Source organism: Heliangelus exortis, chromosome 22, assembly GCF_036169615.1.
Source record: "Heliangelus exortis chromosome 22, bHelExo1.hap1, whole genome shotgun sequence".
Lineage (NCBI taxonomy): Eukaryota > Metazoa > Chordata > Aves > Apodiformes > Trochilidae > Heliangelus > Heliangelus exortis.
The window spans coordinates 434728-457359 of NC_092443.1; the positions used below are offsets into that span (position 1 = coordinate 434728).

The following is a 22632-nucleotide window of genomic DNA, read 5'->3' on the forward strand; positions in this document are numbered from 1 at the left end:
GTTTTTCTGCACCAGATGGGAAGCTTGGCTCTCTCTGGTGGCCCTGCTTCACCCATGTTGGTCAGGAAGGAGCACAGCCAGCAGCTGGTCAAGGGGCAGTATCCACCTTGCTGAGCAGAGCTGGGAAGCTGTTTTGTTAATCCAGCTTGTTCTGGAATTCCCCAGACACTGAGTCAGTGGCCCTGCTGATGAATCCTTGAGGGTCCCTGCCTCCAGGATCTCAGCATCCCCTTTCCAGTCCAACTTTCCAGCAGGTAGTTGGGTGAGAGCCCAGGGCCAGGGGGATGTTCTTGGTCCTGCCTGTGCTTCCCCAGCTGTCCCAGCAGCTGTTTCCTTGGCATCCCAGGCCAAAGCTTGTCTCCTCTCTTCTTCTGCAGCCTGTGTTTTACCGAGGTCTGGCTGGCTCCCAGGTGACACTGAGCAGCATGGTGAACCAGACCCGGGTGATGCTGGAGGAGCAGGCACGGCACCTGCTGAACGAACAGGAGAGGGCAACCATGGGCTACTACCTGGATGAGTATAAGGAAGGAAACATCTCCGTGGATGCTCTGGTCATGGCTCTCTTCGAGCTGCTCAACACACACGCTAAGGTGAGGTCCACACCAAGGTCAGGGATGGTTTCTTGTGCCCAATGGACTCGGCAGAGCCACTGTCACAGTGTGGCTCAGTGCCTCCAAGATCATCTGCTCAGGGTCAAGGGTGAGGGCATGAAAGCAAAACTCCAGATGTAGGATGTTATGAGGGATGCAGGCTGGTGTTCAGCACCAGAGAAGCTTCTGGTAGAGTTTAGGACCAAACCTCCTCTTGCATTACCTGCCAGAACATGTCATTACCACTGCTGGAACAGTGTGGGAGGACAGGGTCTTCACCTCCCCAGGAGTATGGTCATGCTCCAACCTCTTTTTGGTTTTCTGTCTGCCTGGCCCAGTTTTCCCTGCTTTCAGAGGTACGGGGTGTGATCTCCCCACAAGACCTCGACCGCTTCGACAATCTGGTGCTGAAGAGGGAGATTGAGTCAATGAAGGCACGGCAGCCCTCAGCACCCAGCATGGCCACTGACTCCTACTCCATGATGTCCTACAGTGACACCATCTCCTCCTCCAGCAGCCACTTCACTGCCACAACTGTCAGCTCAGCCCGGGTAAATCCCTCCTTGGCTGTTTCTTTTTTCTTTTGACACCTGGTCCTGGCAGCCCTACAGCAAAGTCACTTCACCCCTCAGGAGGTTCTCTTCCCTCTGCTTCCCCCCATGGATTCCTCCTCCAGAGTTTTTCCTTGCAGGCTGGGTGCAACAGTGTGGGTGCAGGAAGGTGATGCTGTGACTTGTACTTGGGTTTCACAAGGGCCTGGAGGGATGGGATGAGGGGGAATGGCTTTAAACTGGAAGAGGAGAGGTTGAGGTTGGACATGAGGAAGAAATAATTTGGTGTGAGGGTGCTGAGCCCCTGGCCCAGGCTGACCCAGTGCTGGGTGGACTGTGGATTTTGCTGGGTGGGTTTTGGGGAGGAGGGGTATATTGGGCTTGGAGTTTCCTTTTCTTGTTCATTTGTTCTGCATCCTCCCCTGATGTTCTGGTTTGGCTTTTTCATGCTTGTTTTCATCTGCTTTTCCCCTCGCATGTCCCCAGGAGCGGCTCCTGTGGCTGATAGACCTGATGGAGGTAGGGGAGCTGCAGCAGCAGAGGGGTTGGGAGTGCCTGCCAAATGTCTTTAGGGTGGGAGGGGGCTTGGGGCTAGCATGTGCCTGGGCTGCATGAGCAACCACCTCCTTTTACTCTGCCTTTACTTACTGGGGCTCCACTGAACCGTTTTTCAACACCTCCCTGGGCAGCCCATTCCAGTGCTTCAGCACTCTTACTGTGAAGAAGTTTTTCCTAATATCTAGCTTGAATCTCCCCTGATGGAGCTTTACCCCATTTCCTCTTGTCCTATCACTGGTCACAAAAGAGAAGAGGCCAGTGTGGTGTGTGTCTCATTACCACCTCCTTTCAGGGAGTTGTAGAGAGCATTGAGGTCTCCCCTCAGCCTCCTCTTCTCTAAGCTGAGCAGTTCCCCCCCCAGTTCCCTCAGCCTCTCCTCATAAGGTTTGTTCTCCAGACCCCTGCTCACCTTGGTCTCAGGACTCAGCTGTGAACTCTGTTCAGGACTGGGGGTTAAAGGAGGACCAGCAGTGCTGATGCCTGATGGATCCTTTACCTTCTGTCCTTCTGTGCTGCTGTCTGGGCAGCCTGGCTATGAACACCCACAGGCTGGTCATGTCCCATCACACATCCTCAGGGATGGGGCAGAAGTTTCCTTAGGGACCTTGGGTCTGCACAAACCCATGCTCCAGTGCAGGAAGGGGTCAATGTGCTTGTGTGCTGAATGATCAGCCTTGGAGAAATCCTCACACAGACTTTAGAGAAGTTGGACGTGGATGTGGGGACAGTGTCAGAAATCCACCTGTCCTAAGGGATCTGGAGGGTGGGACAGAACACAGGCTGGACAGAGCACAGGAGCCCACAGCCTCTTTGGCAGCTGATCTGTGTCCCCAAAGGGAGAGCAGAACAAGAGCAGAGAAAGAGGGGACATCTTCCTCACCTGTGTCCCCTGTTACAGACCTGCTCCAGCTCCCAGTTCTCCTCTGACCGCCTCCAGAACAGGCACAGACATCCCATGTGGAAAGTTCCCATTAGCTTGGCATGGGACAAAGCCATGAGGACACAGGGAAGATGTCATCACCCCCAAAATGAGAGAGGGCTGTGCTCATGCTGGGGCAGGGCCAGGGGGCTCTGGAGCATCTCCAGCCCTGCAGATGTGTTCTGGGGTAGAGGTGAGCTGGGCTGCTTCTCAGCCTGGAGCAGTTTTTCAGAATTGAAACCCTGTGGGAATCAGGCTGAGTAGCTCTGCAAAGCTCTTGTTAGCAGTAACTGGAAAATAAGGGACTCATTTGGAGCTGTGAGGTTAATTAAAGGTTGGGTTGTGTTCCCCAGGGAGGAGCAGTTTCTCTGTCACTTAATTTGGGAATGGAAGCTGGCTGCCTGTCTGAAAGATGCTCTCCAGCTCCATCCCTCCTGCTGGGGACTCTGGGAAAGAGAGGGAGGACAAAAGTTTTCTGGCTGCACCCTGCAGAGGGGCTGGAGTGGCCTCACCTGGTCTTCAATTTGTATAAATAACAAGAAAATAGATGGGGTAAAGGAGCAGCAAGTCAGCAGGAGGGAGCCCACTCCTCAATAAATACTAATTTTTCAGAGCAGTGGCACGTGGCCTCCATGGGTCTTTCAAGGGAAATCCAGGAAAGCACAGGATTAAAATAGCCAATTCCTGAAAGCAAATGTGCTCTGCTTAAAAGCCATTACATTTGATAGCCCAGAGCCTTTTCTATTTAATTGCTTTTGCTCCCAAAGTACTTGAGCTTGGGGAAAGGCAAATCCTTTTGCTGCACACTTCAGCAGAAAAAAAAAAAAAAAAAAAAAAGTGTTTTGAAGCAGGTGAGCAGTGTCTGTGTGTCTGGAAGCTCAGAAGGTTGAGGCTGGAAGGGAGGCTCCATTCACCAGGAGGAATCACCTCTGGGTGCAGAGTGGTCTCCCCGCTTGGGTGCTTGGACTTGATCTCTTGGGGTCCCTTCCAACCCCTAATATTCTGTGATTTCTGTCATAGCTGTGAGGCTGGGATGGGGCACATGGTGGGCTTGATGTCATGGTGATGGGCACAGAGTTCAGTGGCAGGACCAGGGAGGGGAGAGGTGGCACTGGCAGCTTTGGGGAGGGGGCATCAGGCAGATTTCTCTCTCTTTAATAGCAGTGTAAGGATGAGGATTTGATGGCAGGATGCTCCTGGTCATGGCACAGGGCTCTGGTCCTCATGTTTGCCAGCAGCTCAGTGAGCTGGTGGAGACAGGTTGATGCAGCCAGGTGTTGAACCTGTAACCCTCAGAGCTGGTTCCTCCCTTCCAAACAAAACAGAGGAACTGATATTTGGGTTAAGAGGAGCATGCTCCTCTGCTACAGAGGAAATATCCTTGGGTGGTAAGTCTCTAGGGAACCTCCAAAAAACCTAAAACCTGTGGGTGAAAGGCTGGGGTGTTTGGGTGATGTCCTGCATCACTCTGCATGTTCCCTGGCATGCTGGCACTGTGGTGGTTGCTCCTTGCTTCTGTGATCTGTTTTGGTTTTTTCTTCCTCCTTTCCCCTACCAGAACACATCAGAATTGGAGGAAGGTGGAGATAGCCACCAGAGTAGCATCAACACCCTGCCAGACATCTCCTTGGTAAGACATTGACCAGAGCTGGGGGCAAATTGGTGATACTGAGTTTTGTCTCAGCTTCTGTAGCTCTTGGCTACATCACCCACCCATGGGTGGTGTCACTGCAGTCACTGAAGTGAGTTAGACCAGTGAGGGGGAAGGGTTCTGGTTGTGTGAATAAGAGCAGCATCTGTGTGACCCAGAGGTGGTTTGTCCTCTAATTGTCTTTCTGACTCATGTTCTTACTGCCAATGAGGTCGGAAAGGTTTCTGTTAAGGTCAGCTCAATTTGCCATGGTCACTGTGAGAAGATGTGGATGACTTGTGAGTCTGGGGAAAGCTCTTGTAGCTGAGCATGGTGTCCTAAAGGTTTCTGTTCTTGGTTTGGCAGGATGACATCTCCTCCTTCCCAGATGAACCACCCAACTTCAAGCCTCCTCCTCCTCCTTCAGTCCCTCAGATGCTGGACCCCTCTGCTGCCCAGCACAAGAACCCAGGGAAGGACAAGCCCAAGCGCCTCTCCTCCGAGTCCTCTCAGTCAGGACTCTTCTTTGTGGCCCCCCGAAACCCCACACCCCCTCCCAGCCACCCCGAGAAGGACACAGTCAGCATCACCTCCACTGCTACCACATCCACTGAGGAATCTGCCCCAAGTGCTATCTATGCCACCATCTCCCCATCCCTGCACAGCTCCAGGAGGCAAATGGATGCTCAGCTCTCCTTGGTCAACCAGCACCCCATTGGGCCCTTTCCCAGGGTCCAATCCCCAACCAAGATGAAGAGCCCCTCTCCAGACAGCCCTGCAGCTGGGGGGCTTCAGAGCCCCCCTTCCCCATCCCCTCCTCCTCCCCCATCCCACCCGGCCCCCCTTCCACCAGACAAGGGCAGCCCCCAGGCCATGGCCAACCAACATTTCATCATGGTTGAAGTGCACCAACCCAACAGCGAGCCTGATGTCAATGAAGTGAGGCCCTTGCCCCAGGCCAGAGGTGGGTGTTGTGTTATCAACCACGGGGTGAATAAACCCCTCTCTGGGGTGTTCCTCAAGAGAGAAGGGGGAGATGGAGCTCAAGGTTAGGAACTGGAGGAGTTGGGAAAGGTCCCTACCTGAACAGCGGGGCTGGGTTGCAGGGCTTCTACCTTTCTAGGTGGGGATGTGGGCTGAAGGAAACGTGGCCATTTTGGTTGAAGCTCCAGATGAATGGGGTACAGTAAAAGCTCCAGAGCCTGGATCCGGGTGACAATGTTTGGTAGCTGTGTGGTGGTTTGCTTTTTGTATTCCCCTAGATGAAAATTGCAGAAACCAGCTTGGCACCACCACGACCAAAAAAGGAAAAAAAGGCAAGCTCAGGAAACAAAAAAGCCCTTCAGAGTGTCACCAGCAGTGAGGGTATTAGTCTCTGGAGACAAAGCCCTCAGTTTTGGCAACACCGGACAATCCCATTGGCATTCAGAGCCTTCCTCCCAGGCTGACCTTTACTTAAAGACCAAGCACTGCTGGGCAGCTGGTGGCAAGTTTGAAAAGGAAAAACCAAACAAAAAAATCCAGCAACTCTGGAATTTTGCCATTATTAACTCGAGATTTTTTGGGGAAAAAAACCCTGTGTTAATCGTGCCCACACAGAGCCTGGGAGTCAGATTTATCCTGGGAAAAATGAGTGGAAGGGATGGAGGAGTGTGCTGGGCTCCCTGCTCCAGCCCCGCGGGTCCCCAGGAGGGTGGGCTCTGCTCTCGGGTGGGGGGACCCGCAGGACCCCAGCCCCCATCAGCCCCTCTGGAGCTGCCCTGTGTGCCACCAGGCTCCGGGGGACACGATGTGAGGGACGTTGTCGCCCTCCTGTGGCACCATCCTCCTACTGTCCTTAGCTTACAGAATCCCAGACTGGTTTGGGTTGAAAGGAACTTCAAGATCATCTGGTTCCGACCCCCCTGCCGTGGTCAGGGACACCTCCCCCAGCCCAGGGTGCTCCAAGCCCCATCCAACCTTCAACACTGCCAGGGATGGGGCAGCCACAGCTTCTGGGGGCACCCTGGGGCTCAGCACCCTCACAGCTTGAGTAACCTCAGCCCCCTCTGCTGTTCCTCAACATTTCTCCTTTCCAGAGGCAGAGTCTCCATCTGCACCCAAAGCCTTCATCCTGGAAGGGGAGGAAGCTCCTTCCTGGCAGCTCCTCTTTGTGCTTGGTTTGTCTCCATCACTTCCAGGAGTGGGTTTGGGGTATCTCAGACTGTCTCCAGCAGGATCCCTGACCTCATCCTCCTCTCAGCCCAGTTTGAGATCTGGGTTGGATCCCAGACCTGGGTTTGAGGCCACTTGTTCCTTGTCACTCCCTGTTGCCCAGCTCTGCTCTTCCAAGGAGGGTTCCACTTGGGAACCCTAAGTCCAGGTTTGAATCCCAGGGAGCCTGCCCAGCCCTGGGAGCTGCTGAGATGTCCTCCTCCTGCTCGGTGTCCCTGTGGGTGCTGGGCTGGCCACAGGGCCGTGCTGCCCACCTCTTACCAGCCCTCATCTCTCCCCAGCCTCCACGCTCTCCCAGCTGTCGGACAGCGGGCAGACCCTCAGCGAGGACAGCGGGGTGGACATCGGGGAGGTGGAGATGAGCGGGAAGGACAAGAGCCGGCAGCCGGGCCCTGGGAAAAGCCGAAGCCTCAAGGAGGCCACGAGGAGCGAGGGGGTGGCAGAAGGGGTCTCCAAGCCGGTGAGGGGTGTTGAGGGGAGGTGGGCACTTGGGGCTGCTGAGGGATGGGGCTGCTCCTCACCACCTGGCAGCAAACCCCTCTTGTGTGCTCTGATGGATTATTTATCCTCCTGTCCCAGCAGCTGGAGCAGCTCACAGGTGGGCTGAGCTGTGGAGAAGGGAGCCAGGAGCAGCTGAGAGAGGCACTGTAGGGATGGGTCACTCCCTCCTGGGTACAACATAGAATGATTAAAGATCACCCAGTTCCAACCCCCTGCATGGGCAGGGACACTTCTCACCAGACCAGGTTGCTCCAAGCCCCATCCAGCTTGAGCTCAAACACTTCCAGGGATGGGGCTTCCACAATTTCCCTGGACAACTAGTTCCAGTGTCTCACCACCCTCACACTAAAGAATTCCCTTCTAATCTCTAACCTAAATCTCCCCTCTTCTGGTTGAAAACCATTACCCCTTGTCCTCTTGACCATTACCTGGCCCTCCCTTGGCAGCTCTGTCTTCTCTCCCCACAGCCAGGGCTCCTGGAACCCACCTCATGTCTGATCCGAGTGTCCAAGAGTGCACCCACCCTGGGGATCGCCATCGAGGGTGGAGCAAACACCCGGCAGCCCCTGCCCCGCATCGTCACCATCCAGGTAGGGCAGGCTGAGACCGGGAAGAACTCAGTGCACGTCTCGTCCCTCTTCTCCCTCAGGGAGGCCCTTTAGCCTCAGGGATTGGGGATTTCGGAGATGTTTTCCTTCCCTGTATCTCCCCAGGCATCATTCTGCTACGAGGGAGGTTGCTGAGGGTTGCATTTATGCCCCAGAAAATACGTCCTGGGACCCAAGGATTTGCTGCAGACATTTCAGGGTTGGAGGGGAAGGGGGGGTGTCTGTGGTAGCTCCAAAAGCTTGGTTGGTGTCTCCAAGATGTCTGGAAACTCCCTTTTTCTACTCAACGAGAGGACTGGGGTGCAGGAATGGTGGATGATAGCCTGGGAACTGAACCCCTAGGAGCTGTCTCCCCGCACCCTTTACTTGGGGCAAAATTTCAAGTTATTTACAGCCAAGAGCTGTCTGCTCCTTGGTTATTCTTGGCCATCCCCGCTGGCCCAGCACCAACAGCTGTGAGGGAAGCCAAATTCATCCCCTTTTTTTCTGAAATGTTTCAGTTCCATCATGCCACCTGACGCCAGGTCAGGGTGAACATGATGGAACCAAAACATTTCCCATTTTCCCAAACCCGCCTGCATTTCACCCACCTCTTCTCCCACAGCGTGGGGGCTCAGCACACAACTGTGGGAAGCTGAAGGTGGGCCACGTCATTCTGGAGGTGAACGGCACGGGGTTACGGGGCAAAGAGCACCGGGAAGCTGCCCGCATCATCGCTGAAGCCTTTAAGCTGAAGGAAAAGGACTACATCGATTTCTTGGTGACAGAATTCAACATCGCCCTTTAGGAACAACCAGATGGAGTGGTGGGAAGGTGGCTTTGGGATGGGGAGCACCCAAATGGGGCAGCTGAGATGAAAGGCAGCACCGAGGGGTGAAAGCAGCCCCCCCGCCACACAGAGTCCTCACCCCCTGCCTCACCCCGAGCGTCCACCTGGTCCCCAAATGTCCCCCAACCCACTGCAGACTCTCACTACCTGGGTAGGACAGGTTGAGAATGGGCAGGAATCAGTCCCTTAAAATCTTCATCCCTTTCCTTTATGGGGGGGCTGCCCTTTGGGGACACCTCAGCCAGGCTGGGGAGTGGGGCAGGAAGACAGCAGATGTCGGGGTGTCCTCAGTGTCATTTGAGTGCCACATGCAGAGCAAGGTGGGCCCGTGGCTCAGGCTGGAAGGGTTTTTTGGGTGGTCACTGCTCACTTGGGTGCTGGTCAGGTGACAAGGGTGAGGGTGCAGAGAGAACAACTGGAGGCCTTGTAAATTGCTGGCAATGTCGTATTTATATATACAGAGCTTGTGCTTTTAATTTTTCAATAAATCTATCAGGTTAGAAAAAGGCTGAGTCGGGGGGGTGGTGGTGGTGTTCCTCAGGACTGGGGTAGGTTGGGAGGTTGTGGGGCAGGGATGCTTGTGGGGCACCCCAGCACTGTTGGGGACGGAGAGGGGGTAGCTGCCCCGTCCCATCCTCGTTTAGGGCAGTGCCGGGGGGCGTGGGGCTTCCCCTTCCCATCCCCGTCTTTCTCCAGGGGGGATGCCCCTTCCCATCCCATCCCGATCCCTCTCCGGGGGCGCCCCACGGGGAGTGCCGCTGCTGCATAAATTATGACCATGAGCACCCTCCTCCGCGGCTCTGATTGGCCGCCCGCAGCGCGCTATGCAAATGAAAAAATATGGGCGGGGTTTATGCTAACGAACTCCCGTTCCCCGACGGGCGGCGAGCGCCGATTGGCGGGAGGCGGGGGGATATGCTAATGAGGGCGGTGGCCACGCCCCCCGCCCCCTCGGGCCGCGCTATTGTCCGGCGGGGCCGGGCGGGAGGAGGCGGCAGCTGCGGGTTCGGACCGGGTTCGGCTGGGGCCGGACCGGACCGGAGCCGCCCAGCGCCGGGCGAGGAGGGTCCGGCCGAGCCCTCCCTGCAGGTGAGAAAGCGCGGGGCGCTGGCGGGACAGCTGTTGCATGCGCGGAACGGGGGCTGCTCCTCCAGCCGTGCCCGAGGGTCAGATGTGCGGGACCACCCCCCAAGTGTGCCCTCGCGGGGGGCCAGCGCCGGGGGAGAGGCTGCGAGCTGCAGCTGGAGGGAAGGGGAGGGCCCCGGGGCACAGCTGGATGCACAATCTGCAGAGCTGGCCCCATCCCGGGGGCTGTTTCCGGGAGCGCGGCTCCGCTGCGCCCTGCCCTGGCAGGAGGTGACTCGGGGGTGTCTGGGGACCGCGGGTGGAGGGGACATCCCAGCCCTGCCGGGATCCCCGCGGCCGAGGAAGTGCACGCAGAGGGTGTGGGACATGCTGCTGCACTGCTTCTCCCCTGCCCGTGTCCTGCGCATCCCACTCCAGGCCACCCCAAAGCACCCTCTACCACTTTATGCCACCCCATATCACCCCCCGTGCCACCCGAAGCCACCCCGCGCCATCAGAGCCTTTCGCGACACCGAAGAAACTTGTCACAACTTCTTCATATTCCGGCCCGGCAGCCGGAGGATTGCAGGAGGGTTTCATCAGGCCGGGGCGGTGTAGGGGCGGCTCGAAGGCAACAAGGCCGGGGCTTGGGGGGGGTGATGGGGTGCATGTTTTGGGGGTGCAGGAGACCGAGTCGCTGCCTGGGGGGAAGTTGGCGGAGATGCCGTCAGCGTCGGTTCCTTGTTTCATGCCAAGGGCAGCTGTGAGCGCTGCTTTCGGTTCCTTAAAGCCGGTGGGTGCCAGCCGGGTGCCCCTTTGCCCCGCCGGTTCCCAAGGGATGTGTTCAATCCTTCCTACAGAGTCCATGCGCTGTTTCCAGGCAGCTCCAGCCCGGTGCTGGTTAACCCCACTGCATGTTCCGGTTGCTCGGCTGCTGCCCTCCCGCCTCCCCGTGTCCTCTGCTAATAAGGGTTCTCTGTGTCGCGGTGACAGCTCTCCAGACAGGGATTAAGGCCACCCTGGGCGGGCATGACAGCCGTCGATAGCTCCCGCAGGTCTACTGGGGGGGACACTTGCAGCTTTCCGCCACAGGCCTTGGGGACAACACTGTCCCCAAAGAGGACAGGGCCCTGCGATGGGGACAGGAGGGTTTGTGTGGCGGGGAGGAGGCAGGGAAGCTGCTCCCTGTCCCACCACGGGGCTTCGTTTTGCGGCAAGTGATGGAGAGGTTGGGGGTTGGTGCAGCTCCGGGGGGACGTGGCCCCTCCAGGCAAAGGAAATGGGGGGACACAGGGGCTTTAGAGCGCTGGGGCAGTAAGGGGCGTGGGTGCTTGGGTGCTTGCAGAGGACGGAGGGGGGATTGTCAGGCTGGGAGGTTTTCCCTCCGTTGTTTTAATGGGAAACAGTGCAAACTGAGAGAGCAGCATTTCCGCTTCTCTGCCTTCTTTCATGCTTAGGAAACGGCACTTTGTGGGCTTAAAAAAAAAAAGATTTCTAACCCAGGAATTCCTCCCTCCCTCCTGGAACGCAGACGCCCCTTGCCAAGTTTCTAGCCCGAGGCAGTTTTTCTGTCCTCCATCAACCCCCTCCTACCCCGCCCCCCCCCCCCCCCCCCCCAAAAAAAAAAAAAAAAAAAAAAAGTGATGCTGTGGATGGCAGTGCTGATGTAAAAAAGGAGGGGAAGGGGAGCAGGGGGAGGCTTCCAAAATCCATCCCTTCCCACCCTCCCACCCCTCCCCTGAAGCTTGCCACCAACCCCTGCTTGCTTCTAACCTCTCTTTTTAGACATTCAAGCAGAACAAATGTGCATTTTAAGTGCAGTGCGTGCACAGGCAATACCCTAAAGAGGTCTGTGCACGGGGATTCTGAGATCTGTTTTTTAGGCAAAAAACCCAGCAGTTGGAGGTCCCCCCGTCTGCTGGCACTGCCCACTTGCCCTCTTAGGGTGCTGGGGTGCAGATCCCTGCAGGATGTGGGTGCTTGGCACCACTGGGAGCTGAGTTTGGGTTTGGAGCTGGTGGTTTAGGGAAAAATCAATTCTCTGCCTGGGACGAGGAGTTAAAGCCCCACCTGAGCCCCAGCTGGCCCTTTTCCCCTGGAAGGGATGGATGTGGAGGGTTAAAACCCCCACCAAACTGCTACTCAGCCCAGGGTTGATGAAGCAGTGAAGGCAGAGTGACAGCAGCCCTGCCCCCGTCCCGTCCCCCCCCTTTCCTCCATGTCACGGAGCGAGCCCCGGGGCGAGGGCTGCGATGTCGCCTCCGCTGTCACCATCGATAAACCCAGGAGCAGGGACAGGGTCCCCGCCTCGGCTGTGCTGATGTTTCTCTGCCTCACATGTGCAATGAGTTGGGCGGTCTCAGCCTCCTACTGCTCATCAGCACCACCCCCATGCCAGCAGCACCCCCAAAATCACCTCAGCACCCCTTCAGCTAAATGCCACCACCCCTGGGGACCATGCCTGGGTTTCAAGTAGCAGCCAGGAGCTCACACAACCACTACAACCACTAATTACACAGTAACGAGCTGGGGTAATTGCCCGCCTACAAATACACCAGGACCTGCTGGGGTGCATGGTTACGGTCACAACATCCCTGGGGCTATGAGGAGTTTCTTGGGGAGGATATAGGCAGGATATCCCAAATTTTCGAGGGGGTTTCCACCTAGTAGAATTTTGGGGCTTCATGGCTGAATTTTGGGGCTGCTTGTCCTCCTGGGAGCCCCTCATCCTGATGTCTTCTGGAGGTTGCTGCTGCTGCTGGTCCCAGGGATCCCCTCCTCCCCATTATGCTTGGGCATTTTGCTCCAAATCGGAATAAAAGGAAAAGTTTGGATGAAAAGTGGTGCAGAAGGAGGGTTTGTCATCGTTTCCCCCTCGATCTGTTGCGCAGGGCCTGATGGGGTTAAAAAGTTTGTGGTTGCATAGCAGGAAGCACCATCATTTCCTACTTCTGCAAAAGGCCAACTACCTGGTAGGCACAGGAAGGTTTTGGGGTGCATGCTGCCTTGAGGACCCTCCCTGGGGTGGTGGTGATGGAGATATCCCCAGGATGCTGGTGGAGGGTGAGTGCATCCCTTGTGCTCCAGTCTTGGGGAGGGAATGCTGCGGGGTGGCCACCAGTGATGCTGGTACCAGCCACGTGGGCCACCTCCAGCATCCAGTGGCCATAATCGTGCTGTAGGATGGATTCAGATCCAACCGAGGAGATTTTCCTGGGAAAATCCCGTGGTCTTTCTTGCTCCCCACCCCATGACTGGGATTTTGTCACCCGGTGTCTTTTGAGTTGCCTTGCCAGGGCCAGCTCCTGCTGTGAGGTCATTGGTGCAGTGAGTGTGTCAGGTCTCTGCTGTGATCCCTCTCGCTGTCAGCCCCCCATAGCTGGAGGAGCCTTGGTGTGCTCCTGCCTCCCCCAGCACCATCCTGCACCCTCATGCCACCTCTGACAGTCCCCAGGCTGTGGCTATCCGACCAGGGTGACATCCAGAGGGTGCCAGCATGGGCTGGGTATCCCCCAGTGCCCACCCCAGGGGGAAGAAGCCTTTTTGGGTTGGCCCTGGGGGGGCTGCTTCTGTGGGAGAAGTGGCAGCTCCAGCTTTATGGTAGGATGCAGGGTGGGAGAAGGGGGGGACTGGCCCGATGGTGCCACCCCCATTAGGAGGGGGGGCCTGCTGTTGTCCCAAGGGTCTCGGGGACAGTCGTGGGGGAGGGGAGAGCACACATCTGGAGCCGAGCCCATTGAGCATCCCTCCCTCTCCTTCGGCTCACGCCAGGGCGTGGATGATGTGACCTACATTGGTGACAAGGATGTCCCCAGCCCGCCACCGCCTCCGGGACATGAAGCGACACAAGTGACGGTGACGCCGCGCCCGCGGGCCATGGCCAGCCCGGCACCATGGCTGCAGTGGACACAAACACAGCTGAGGCACTGGGAGGGAGAGGAGGAGGAGGAGGAGGAAGAAGACGACTTCGAAAGTCGGATGGACGAGGATGGAGTCATCGGGCTGGGGGAGAGCACCCGGAGGCCACTGTGGGGTGAGTTGTCCCCTCCTTGCTGCCCGAAGACCCTTGTGGGGGTGTCCCAGGAGCTGCTGGACTGGGGGTCAGGGGGCTGGTGGCAACTCCCCGGTGCTGGTGTTTTGCAGGCGGTGGCGAGGGACCGGAGGAGGGCTCCCCAGCAGAGGAGGGGACCCCAGCAAAGGAGGGGTCCCCATCAGAGGAGGGGTGCCCCGCAAAGGAGGGGCGCTGGCACCCACGACGAGACCTGGAGGAGGAAGAGGACCAGGGCACCTCTGGGGAGGACGAGGGTCCCTGGGGGGCAGAGAGCGATGGGGAGCCCTACCCTGAGCTCTCCTACGAGGGCCAGTGGGGCTCGGGGTCCAGCGGTAGCCCCAGGGTGTTGCGGGATGATCGGGTTCTCTGCCAGCCCCACGGCTGCAGCACGGATGGTGGTGACACCTCAGGGCTGTCCGACACCAGCCCTGGCCCTGCCACCCCATTCCGCCAGCATCGGGGCTGGGGGGATACCAGTGGGGAGCACGGGCAGGGCTGGACCCCAAGTCGGACCCTCCCACCACGTCTCCATGATGCCACCAGCACCGAGCCAGTCCCCAAGGCCCAGCCAGCTGGGACGGGGCTGCCAGCCCCCGGTTTACCCCTCTCGGGGGAGCTGTGGGGCACTGGAACCCCTCCTGCACCCCAGCTACAAAATGGTTCCCAGGTGCCCAAGAAAGCAGCCCCCAGGGTGCGGCCCCCCAAGCCCAGCCGGCAGTCCCCGTCCCTGCGTCCTCGACGGCGGCAGACGGGTGACAAGGAGGGGCCGGATCCCTCGGGACCGGGTGGCGCCGGGACATCCGAGGGCACCCAGTATGGCCGAGGGCGCCTCAATCACCCCCTGCCCGACCTCTCGAAAGTGGGGGCACGGGTGAAGATCGACCAGAGCTACCGACCCCCGCGGGGCCGAGCCCTGCCCGCCCGCCCCAGGGCCTCTGCTGCCCCCCTGGGGTTCAAGTCCCCGGCAGAAATCGTCCGGGAGGTGCTGCTGAGCAGTGGGGAGGGGGTCCCCTCACAGACCACCACCACCACCGGGCTGCCCCAGGAGTTCAGGTCCCCCCGACAAGCCACCCAGCTGGTGCAGCAGCTCCAGGTAACTCCCAGTTCCCCCAGTTCAGCCAGAGAGATCTTACTGGGAGGGTCTCCAGGGTCGGGGGGTGAGGAGACACACCAGAGGGTGCAGGTGATCTGGAGGTGTCACTGGCCCCACGCGCTGGCCTTGTGTCACCCGTGGGGGGTTGGTGCTGGTCACCCCTTCCTGATCATGTATAGGGCCAGTGAGGAGGGAAGGACCCTCCAGGGACACTCATGTCCCAACCAGGGTGTCCCCTGGAATGCCCTCCTGTCCCCTGGCAGGTGAGGGGGACTCTCCCACACACAGAAATGACAGTGACATCTGCACCAGATGGCCCAGGTGCTTGGGGGACACTGGGGGTGTCTCATGGGAGCCCCACTCAGCCCCACAGGCCCCTGTACAGAGTTGCCTCCCTCTCTCTTTGCCTCCCACCCCTCGAGCACTGCTCCCCGTGCTGTATGCCATCTCCCTCTGCCTGTCCCCCCCCAGGATGACTACCACAAGCTGCTGACAAAGTACGCCGAGGCTGAGAACACCATTGACCAACTGCGCCTGGGGGCCAGGGTGGGTACTGGGGGTGGGATGGCTGCAGGATAGGGGGGTCCCCACTCTCCTGCCCTCCACCCCCCCGGTGTGTTTTCCTTCCCTGGGGTGTTCTCCTCCCTGTGTCACCCACACTGCCTCTGCCTACACCACCGCACAGGTGGGGAAACTGAGGCAGGGCAGGTGTCTGGCTGTTCTCACCACCTGGACCGTGCTCCCTGCCTTCACCCCCATCTTTGGGATTTGTACAGGGTGGGTGCCCAAAGCCCCTCTCCCCACCCCCAGGTGAGCCTGTACACTGACCCACCACGGCCCAGCCACAGCCTGGCCACTGGCACAGTGGCCACCAGTAGCCAAGTGGTGGCCCTCAGCATCCCACGGGCCAGCATGGCAGCTTTCAGCATGGCCTCAGACCCCCCAGACCCACCCAGTGGAGGTGAGTTCAACCCATCCAGTTTATCACCCCCATCCTCTGCTTTTGGGTGTTGTTTAGCCCAGACCCCCTACCCACAGCTGCCCCATGCTGGGGGGACTGGTGCTTGCAGAGGTGGGGGTCTGGTCCCAAGCATCACCTTGACCTTGTGTTTTCTTGCAGCTCCGTCACCAGGACCACCAACCCGGGAGGGTTCACCCCAACCTTCTTTCCCCCCCCAACCCTTGGGGGGCTGCCCCACCTGCCCAGGGTTCTCCTGCTGCCCAGGGACCCTGCTGACAGGGACACTGGCGGGACAGACCCACAAGCTGCAGGCACAGGCAAGCCCCGGGGGGCTGGGGAGTGGTTGGGAGCTGCAGGGGGGGGGTATGGGCTCAACCCTTTCCCCTCCCTCACCCCCTGAGCAGGTGGAGTCCTTTGAAAGCTGGATGCAGGCGGGGAGCCCCTCACCCCAGGAACTGCTCCAGGTATGTCAGCCCCAGGCCGGGGGGGCACAAGGTGGGGTGGTGAGGGGTGCCGGGAGGTGGTGGGGACCCGGTACCATGCTCTCAGGCTGGGATGTCACCTGATTGTGCCTCAGAGGTTCAGGAAGCTGAAGGATGTGCAGGATGCGCTGGAGCGGGCGTACCTGAGAGCCCGGCACCAGCACCCGGGGGGCTCGGGGGACTTCGATCCCGATCGGTAAGTGCTGGACCCACCCCCAGCCCACCCGCCGAACACACACACACCCTCCCTTCCCCACCACCCCAGAACCCCATCGTTTCCCGGCTCTGATGGTCACTGCCTTGCAGCACGGTGGAAGGGGAGATTTTCCACCTGGGGTTGCGCCTGGAGGAGCTGAAGGAGCGATTGGAACCCGGGGCCAGGCAGCAGCTCCCCCCCCAGCCCCCAGCCTGGCCCCGCTCCCCCGAGGTGAGCTGGGGGAGGCTGCAGGAGGGTGGACGGGGCTGGGGTGGGTGGGGGTAGTATTCCTCTGACCCCCTTTTTGTTGTGTCCTGCAGACCCCCCCCCAGGGGACAGCAGGTGACAGTGATGAGGTGACAGGGGCTTTGCCCCGGCGCCTCTGGCAGAAGCAGCTCCAAGTGGAGGAGGATTTCAGTGACCTGCTGGCACAGTGAGTGCCTTTGTGGTGTGTGTGGGGGGGACATGGGCAGGGACCCCTCCCCATACCCAACAACCCCTTCCTGCGGGTCACCCCAACAGGTACAAGCACTTCAAGTCCTTGCCCGAGTCGCTGAGCCTGGAGCAGCTGAGCCTGGCAGAGAGTGGGACCCAGGAGGAGGTGGATGGGCTTACAGCAGGGGATGGTGACCCCCACAAGGTCCCCTGCAGAACACGGTCACTAGAGGAGGGGGTTGACCTCGAGACCTCCCCCTTGTAAGTATCATGGGAGCACAAGAACCCCCCAGGTAGGGTGAGGGGGAGGTTTTAGGTTAGGACTCAGTTTGGCAGGGATAGGCTTCAGCCTCCATGGGAGAGCTGGGGGTCAGTTACCCACCTCTGGGGGGGCTCTGCCCCATTGCTCACTCTTTGCCCTCTCCCCACAGGCACCCTCCAGAGAGAAGAACTGCACCACTGCCCCCCAGGAAGCTCCCATGGCCAGAGGGGACACAGGGCCACATGTCCCCTGCCACCACTGGGGAGCCACCATCCACAGCCAAGCCACTCCTGGGGCCTCCCGAGCCACCACGGGTGCCTCTGTCCCACCGAAGCAGCACTGCCCCCCAGCACCCTCCCCACAAGGTGAGTCCCCTGGGACCGTGGGTCCCCATCTGACACCACCCCAGACCCTGCAGGGGGTCCTGGGGGTGCTCAGCACCGATCCCTGATGCCTCTGCAGGAGCAGCGCATCGTGTCACCAGAGACAGACAGTGGCTTCGTGGGCTCAGAGGCCAGCAGGGTGTCACCCCCCGTGCACACCCCCGAGCACCGGCCCCCTGGCACTGGGTAGGGCTCAGGGTCCCTGGGAAATCCCGGGACAGGGACTTATGGCTCTGTCTAGGGGGGAATTTGGGGAGCAGAGGTAAGAGGGGAGTGGCGGTGAGGACAAAGGGGTGCTGGGAGGGGGGTTGGAGATGTGCAGGGTGGCCCATAGCTGGGGGACACTCCGTGGGGGGCTGCCCCCATGACCCATCCTGTCCCCAGGACCCCTGGCTCGCTGGGACCCTCTGTCCCCATCCTCTCCACCCTCTGTCCCCCTCCACGGAAGAGAGAGGTGACCCCGCTTCCCTCCAAGATGGCTCTGGTGGGCATCTACCCAGCAGGTGGGCAGGAGGGCATGGGGACCCCCCACCTGCCCCCCTGTCCCCCCTGGCAGAGCAGCCCACCACCCCGCTGGGCCGAGAGCAGGGGCAGCAAGGCAGGACCCCACCCAGGACCCCACCAGGATGGGGGTGAGTAGGCAGCGTTCTGGGGAGGTCCTGGCTCTGGCTTGTGGTGTTCCCCCAGCGTCTCCTGGCAGGGTGCTGGCCTGGGGATGTCTCCCACTTGCTGACTCTGCTCTCCCAGGTCTCTCCTCGGGGAGGGACACCCCCACCTCCCACACCACCAACCCAGGCTCACCGTGCCCTCCCTCCTCCCCGCCACGCACCGACTCAGAGGTGGAAGGCAGGAGTTGTGCCAGCACTGGGGGTCACCCCCCCACCATGGACAGGGGCCCAGCCAGCCCCCCACTGCCCCCCGAGACACCGTCCCCCACCCTGCTGTCCCCCAGCCCACTGCCCCTCCACCCGGCTCACTGTGACCTCCTGGGCTCCCGGATGGAGCGTGAGTGAGTGTCTACCTACCCCCCACCCCGGGATGAACCCCCCTGAATGACACAGGGACCCCACAAGCAGTGTCCCCAAAGCATCTTCTGCTGGGCAGCCCTGAATTTTCCCTTATGGGAGATCCAGGACCCAGATGGAATTGAGTCCTCCAAACTCGTGACACATGTGGGCTGGCTGAGCCTGGATCCCAGCCCAGCCAAGCCCCAGCCATGGTTTTGGGGACCAGCACAGCCCAATGGGTCCCAGATAATGTCTGGGGGGTGGGGGAAGGCACAGGGTTGGGAGTCCCAGGGGCAGCCAGCCCCATTGGGACCCTTGGTGTCCCCTCAGACACCCCTTGGTGTCTGTCCCATGGCAGCCGGGCCATCCGGGCACTGCAGGACGAGGTGTGGAGGCTGCAGCGGAGGCTGGAGGAGAGCCTGGGACACCCCAAGGGGAAAGTCCCCCCAGCCAGGGGACAGCTGGTGGCCAGTGGGACATCATCCCCCAAGGACACAGCACCCTCGGGGTAGGTGGCAAGAGGGATCTAGGAGGGGGTGGATGGCAGCAGCCACCTCTGGTTGGGGACAGCACAGTGTCCCAGGGGTGTGGGGACACCCCCAGCCTGTCCCAGTTCTGCTGTGACTGGGCATAGGTTGGGCTTGGGGGGGACCAGGACCCCAGGGACACATCCCTCCCAAAATCCTGCTTCTTCGCTGCTGTCACCTGGGGGGGAGAGGACAGGGAAGGGTCTGGGTGGTGACGGTGGCTCTGTCCCCTCCGCAGGGAGCCCATCTCCCCTGTGGGGGGCAGGGGAGTCCCCAAGGTGACAGTCGTGAGGAGGGGGAGGTCGGCATCGCTGCCGCGGGACAGACGGGAGCTGGAACTCAGTAAGTGGCACCCCGGTGGGATGGGGACAGAGACACTCTCCTCCCTGAGTGCCAAACAGGGCAGGGTGTGGGACCCTGGGGACCTGGTGGCACCCAGGACGGCCCAGCCCAGTGCCAGATGCGGGGCTCAGACCCCCCAGATCCCTCCCCTGCTTCCCTCTCCTCCTTCACAGCCTCCGAGTCGAACCCCTCACCCAGCGGGCCCAGGACCGCCCCTTCCCCTCGGAAGAGTCCTCGGAGCCCCTCGGGGGCAGTGACATTTCGGGGACAGTACACAGGTGGGTGCCAGCGGCGGTGGGTGCCGGGGGTTGTGTTGTGGGGATCCCGAACCACCCTCACACTGGGTTTTGGCAGGGACACGGTACCAGGCGGGGATGCCACGTGTCACCCTGGCACCCCAAGAAGAGCTGGGACCCCCGGGGTGCGCCCAGTGCCACAGGAGAGGGACCTCAGCGGGTGAGTGTCTCCAGCCCCTGCTAGCCGTCCCTATATCTCGCTAACAAAGCTGCTAATTACTTAAGTTCATTAACTACAGAGGTTTGGGGAGGGGGGAGATGTGAACCTGGGGCTGCCCGCCCCGCTAGCTGCAGGGGGGGACATGCCTGGAGCTGAGCAGAATGCATGCAGAGTGCTTTGTAGACCCCCCGCTGTTGGGAAGAGACCCTCTTTGCAGACACAACCCCCCCCCCCGCCCTTTTTGCAGATTCCCCCTTTACAGACCCCTCTTTTCAGCCCTCCCTTTTGCAGAACCCTCTCTTTGCAGACACCCCCTTTTGCAGACACCCCTTTTTTGCCAACTCCCCTTTTTCACCCCCTTCCCCTTTTTACACCCTACCCCTTTTCAGCCCCTCCTTTTCAGCATCCCCTTTGGCACCCACTCTCCTGCAGCCCTCCCCTCTTTTGCCCCTACAGGGAATGTTGTGTCCCCCCTCTGCTCCCCCAACCTTCTGCTCTTTCCAACCCCCAATCCCTTGCTCTGCCTTGGGGGGGTTGTTCCAGACACTCTCTCTCATCTCTCCACAGCCAGCTCCTGGGTGGATGATGCAGCCAGGCAGCCCCAGCACAGCACCCCGAGGAGGACACACTGTCCCACCTGCAGGGCACCCATGGGTGCCCCCACACCTCGTGTCAGGGACAAAGCCAGGCACGGTGGGTGATGGAGGGTGGTACGTGCTTGGAACAGATTGTCCCTGGGGGTGGGGGAGACAGGGGGGAGACTTCAGGCCCCTTGCAGAGCGCTGGCACACTGCTTGGGGACAGAAGTGACAGCCAGGGGTGCCACCACTTACTTCGTGTTCCCACTCAGGACTTGGGGGGGGGGGGGGCTTACCTGGGGCTGCTGCTTGCTGCAACCCCCTGGGGGCATCTGACACCCCTGGGAAGACCAAACACTCCTGAGGACATCTAAAACCCCCAGGGACGGACAGCTCATCCCCATAGGGACAGCTACCCTCCCCCCCCACCTAGGGACATGGAATCACAGAACCATTAAGGTTGGAAAAGACCTTGAAGCTCACCAATCCCAATCATAACAGAGCTCCCATAGCCACAACACCCTGTCCTGAAGCACCACACCCAAATGCTGCTTTAACACCTAACACCTCCCCACCTTCCTCCCTCTAGCAGAATGTGGCCCTGCTGACACGTCCCCCCCAGGCTCCCGCGTTGGGCCTCACACGGAGAAGCTGCAGAATCCTGGAATTTGGTACCTGGCAGGCAGCCCCTCTGCCCCCCCTGCCACCATCCCCTGCCTGGCACCCATCCCCTTCGTGCCTTATGCACCCTCCCTGCTGTAAGGATGCTCTGCGGTGGGAGGGGGCTTGGGGTGGGGTCAGCATCTCTGGGGGAGGAGGGTGAAACACCCACCCCAGGGACAACTTGCTGGGAGCAGGGTCACACCTCCTGACTCCTATTTTTGGGAGGGTTTGCATGGGGGGGGGAATAGGGAGATGAGTCCTGGGGGTTGGAGATGGGTGAGATGGTGGGGGGTGGAGGCACAGAGCTGAACCCATGTCCCCTTTCTCTTCCCAGCTATTGCTCCCCAGTGGTACCTACCTCAGCCCCAGCCATGGCCAGGGTCCCCCCGCAGCCCCCTGTGGGGCAACGGCAGGCAGAGCATCCCCCCCAGCCCCCCACCACTGTCCCCCATGGCTGCCTGTCCCTGGAGGAGCTGGAGGAACTGAACTGGACCCTGAGCCGGGCGGTGGAGGTTGCCCAGAGCATGAAGACCACCACCACCCGCATGAGCAGGACCCTGACCACCCAGCTGAGCCGAGCACGGGACCTGAGGAGCTCCTGCCTCTTCTGAGGGCACCCGGACCTCCTGAGCTGCCCCTGCCCTCAGGGAAGGGGGTGGGCTCTCCAGCAACATCCCTGTTCCCTGCCAGACCCCAGCTACCAAGGCTGGAGGCATCTCCAGGGGGTTCTGCTCCAGCTCCCCTGGACCTCCTGCATTCCAGGTCCATCAGTCCATCTGTTTTTCAAGACCATCCAAGCTGCAGGAATGCTGGCAGAGGTCTTCCAGGCCCTGCAGAACCTTGGGGGGAATGGCACCATCCCCCAGGACCAAAGGGGTGCCCTGGAGTCCCCCAAGGCAGATGCTGCCCCAAGCTGAGCACTTCCTACAGCAGCACCCATTGGTGTTTACCTCCGTGCCTGTGTGAGTGTTTTTCCCCAAATTTTAGGCACCCTCCAGGTGCCCCCCTCCACCCTCTGCTCTGCCCTTGGACTTGAATTAAGCTGGGAAAGATTATGTTATTTTTCTTTCTTTTTTTTTTTTTCCTTTTTGGTGGTTTTATGTGAATTTATTTTTTTGCCAAGGTATCTGACAAGCAGCTGAAACCCTTGTAGGGCTAATGGATGATACACGTCTGTGTATCTGTACAGGTACATAGCTCTGCTTTGCTTATAATATTTTAAATATAGATAAATTTTCCAGCATTTAGGGCATTTAAGGCTTGGGGTTTTTTTGGGGCCACCTCTGGATGTGGCCACCCAGGGTGTCATCCAGGCAGAAGAAAAAAAGCAACCCCTCAGCCTGCTCTGCCCCAGCTGGGTTGATGTGTAGGACTTGCCTGAAGTGCCCCTCAATCCCACTTAGGAGGGGAGGATCACTGAAATCCCCCCTTGAGAGTTACACAGGTCTAGAACCTCCTAAAAGAACACTGAGCCTGGGAGCCTGGCACCCAGCTGCCCCCCCAGCTCTGCCCTTTGGGGGGAGCAGGGAGGATTTTAAAGAGGATTTTTGTGTTTCTGGCTGCAGAACAGCCAGGAGCAAAGATGATGTTTTTGTTTTATATTTCCCCTTCATCTCCTGTTTCCTAGGGACCACCAGAGCCTTTGGGGTGGGGTTTTTTACTCAGATATCACCTATTTTTGAAGGAAATAAACTCAGTTGAATGAGTGTGGGGTTGCCTTCCTTCCTTAAT

The 22632-nt window shown here is 59.5% G+C and overlaps 2 protein-coding genes across 8 annotated transcripts in view; both read left to right on the top strand.

Annotated features, from left to right (window-relative positions):
• The window catches only part of WHRN (whirlin), a 35632-nt gene extending 26726 nt beyond the window's left edge, over positions 1-8906 (top strand). Inside the window, exons 6-13 of one of the 3 annotated variants that reach the window (XM_071766020.1) lie at positions 378-590; positions 929-1141; positions 1628-1660; positions 4177-4248; positions 4615-5212; positions 6744-6922; positions 7431-7553; positions 8176-8906. In XM_071766020.1, the coding sequence (XP_071622121.1) occupies positions 378-590; positions 929-1141; positions 1628-1660; positions 4177-4248; positions 4615-5212; positions 6744-6922; positions 7431-7553; positions 8176-8358 (1614 nt within the window). In that variant the 3' untranslated portion in view covers positions 8359-8906. The remainder of the gene's footprint in view (positions 1-377; positions 591-928; positions 1142-1627; positions 1661-4176; positions 4249-4614; positions 5213-6743; positions 6923-7430; positions 7554-8175) is intronic. The other 2 variants (XM_071766021.1, XM_071766022.1) reach the window with 2 other exon arrangements.
• A 440-nt stretch (positions 8907-9346) lies between these two features.
• On the top strand, positions 9347-22607 carry AKNA (AT-hook transcription factor). 5 transcript variants are annotated; one of them, XM_071766526.1, is made up of 22 exons: positions 9347-9489; positions 13237-13498; positions 13609-14609; positions 15081-15155; positions 15420-15570; positions 15730-15887; positions 15975-16034; positions 16148-16248; positions 16359-16479; positions 16569-16681; positions 16771-16944; positions 17115-17310; positions 17408-17514; positions 17713-17960; positions 18076-18337; positions 18694-18843; positions 19101-19204; positions 19378-19482; positions 19559-19660; positions 20228-20353; positions 20828-20996; positions 21236-22607. In XM_071766526.1, exons 2-22 carry the CDS (start codon positions 13342-13344, stop codon positions 21510-21512), a joined length of 3957 nt encoding a protein of 1318 aa, XP_071622627.1. In that variant the 5' UTR covers positions 9347-9489; positions 13237-13341; the 3' UTR covers positions 21513-22607. The 5 variants fall into 5 exon arrangements, with proteins under 5 accessions (XP_071622627.1, XP_071622625.1, XP_071622626.1 ...); XM_071766524.1 differs by lacking the exon at positions 9347-9489 and adding an exon at positions 11201-12528 and having other exon boundaries at positions 20828-20909; XM_071766525.1 differs by lacking the exon at positions 9347-9489 and adding an exon at positions 11201-12528 and having other exon boundaries at positions 20831-20909.
• Positions 22608-22632: the final 25 nt, after the last annotated feature.

What these genes read in the sequence shown, in the direction of transcription:
- AKNA (XM_071766522.1), top strand. Translation starts at nt 12,499, where the DNA reads ATGGAGATATCCCCAGGATGCTGGTGGAGG. An exon ending in TTCAGTGACCTGCTGGCACA is followed by an intron (nt 16,682 to 16,770) that starts GTGAGTGCCTTT and finishes TCACCCCAACAG; the next exon opens with GTACAAGCACTTCAAGTCCT. An exon ending in AAGGACACAGCACCCTCGGG is followed by an intron (nt 18,844 to 19,100) that starts GTAGGTGGCAAG and finishes TCCCCTCCGCAG; the next exon opens with GGAGCCCATCTCCCCTGTGG.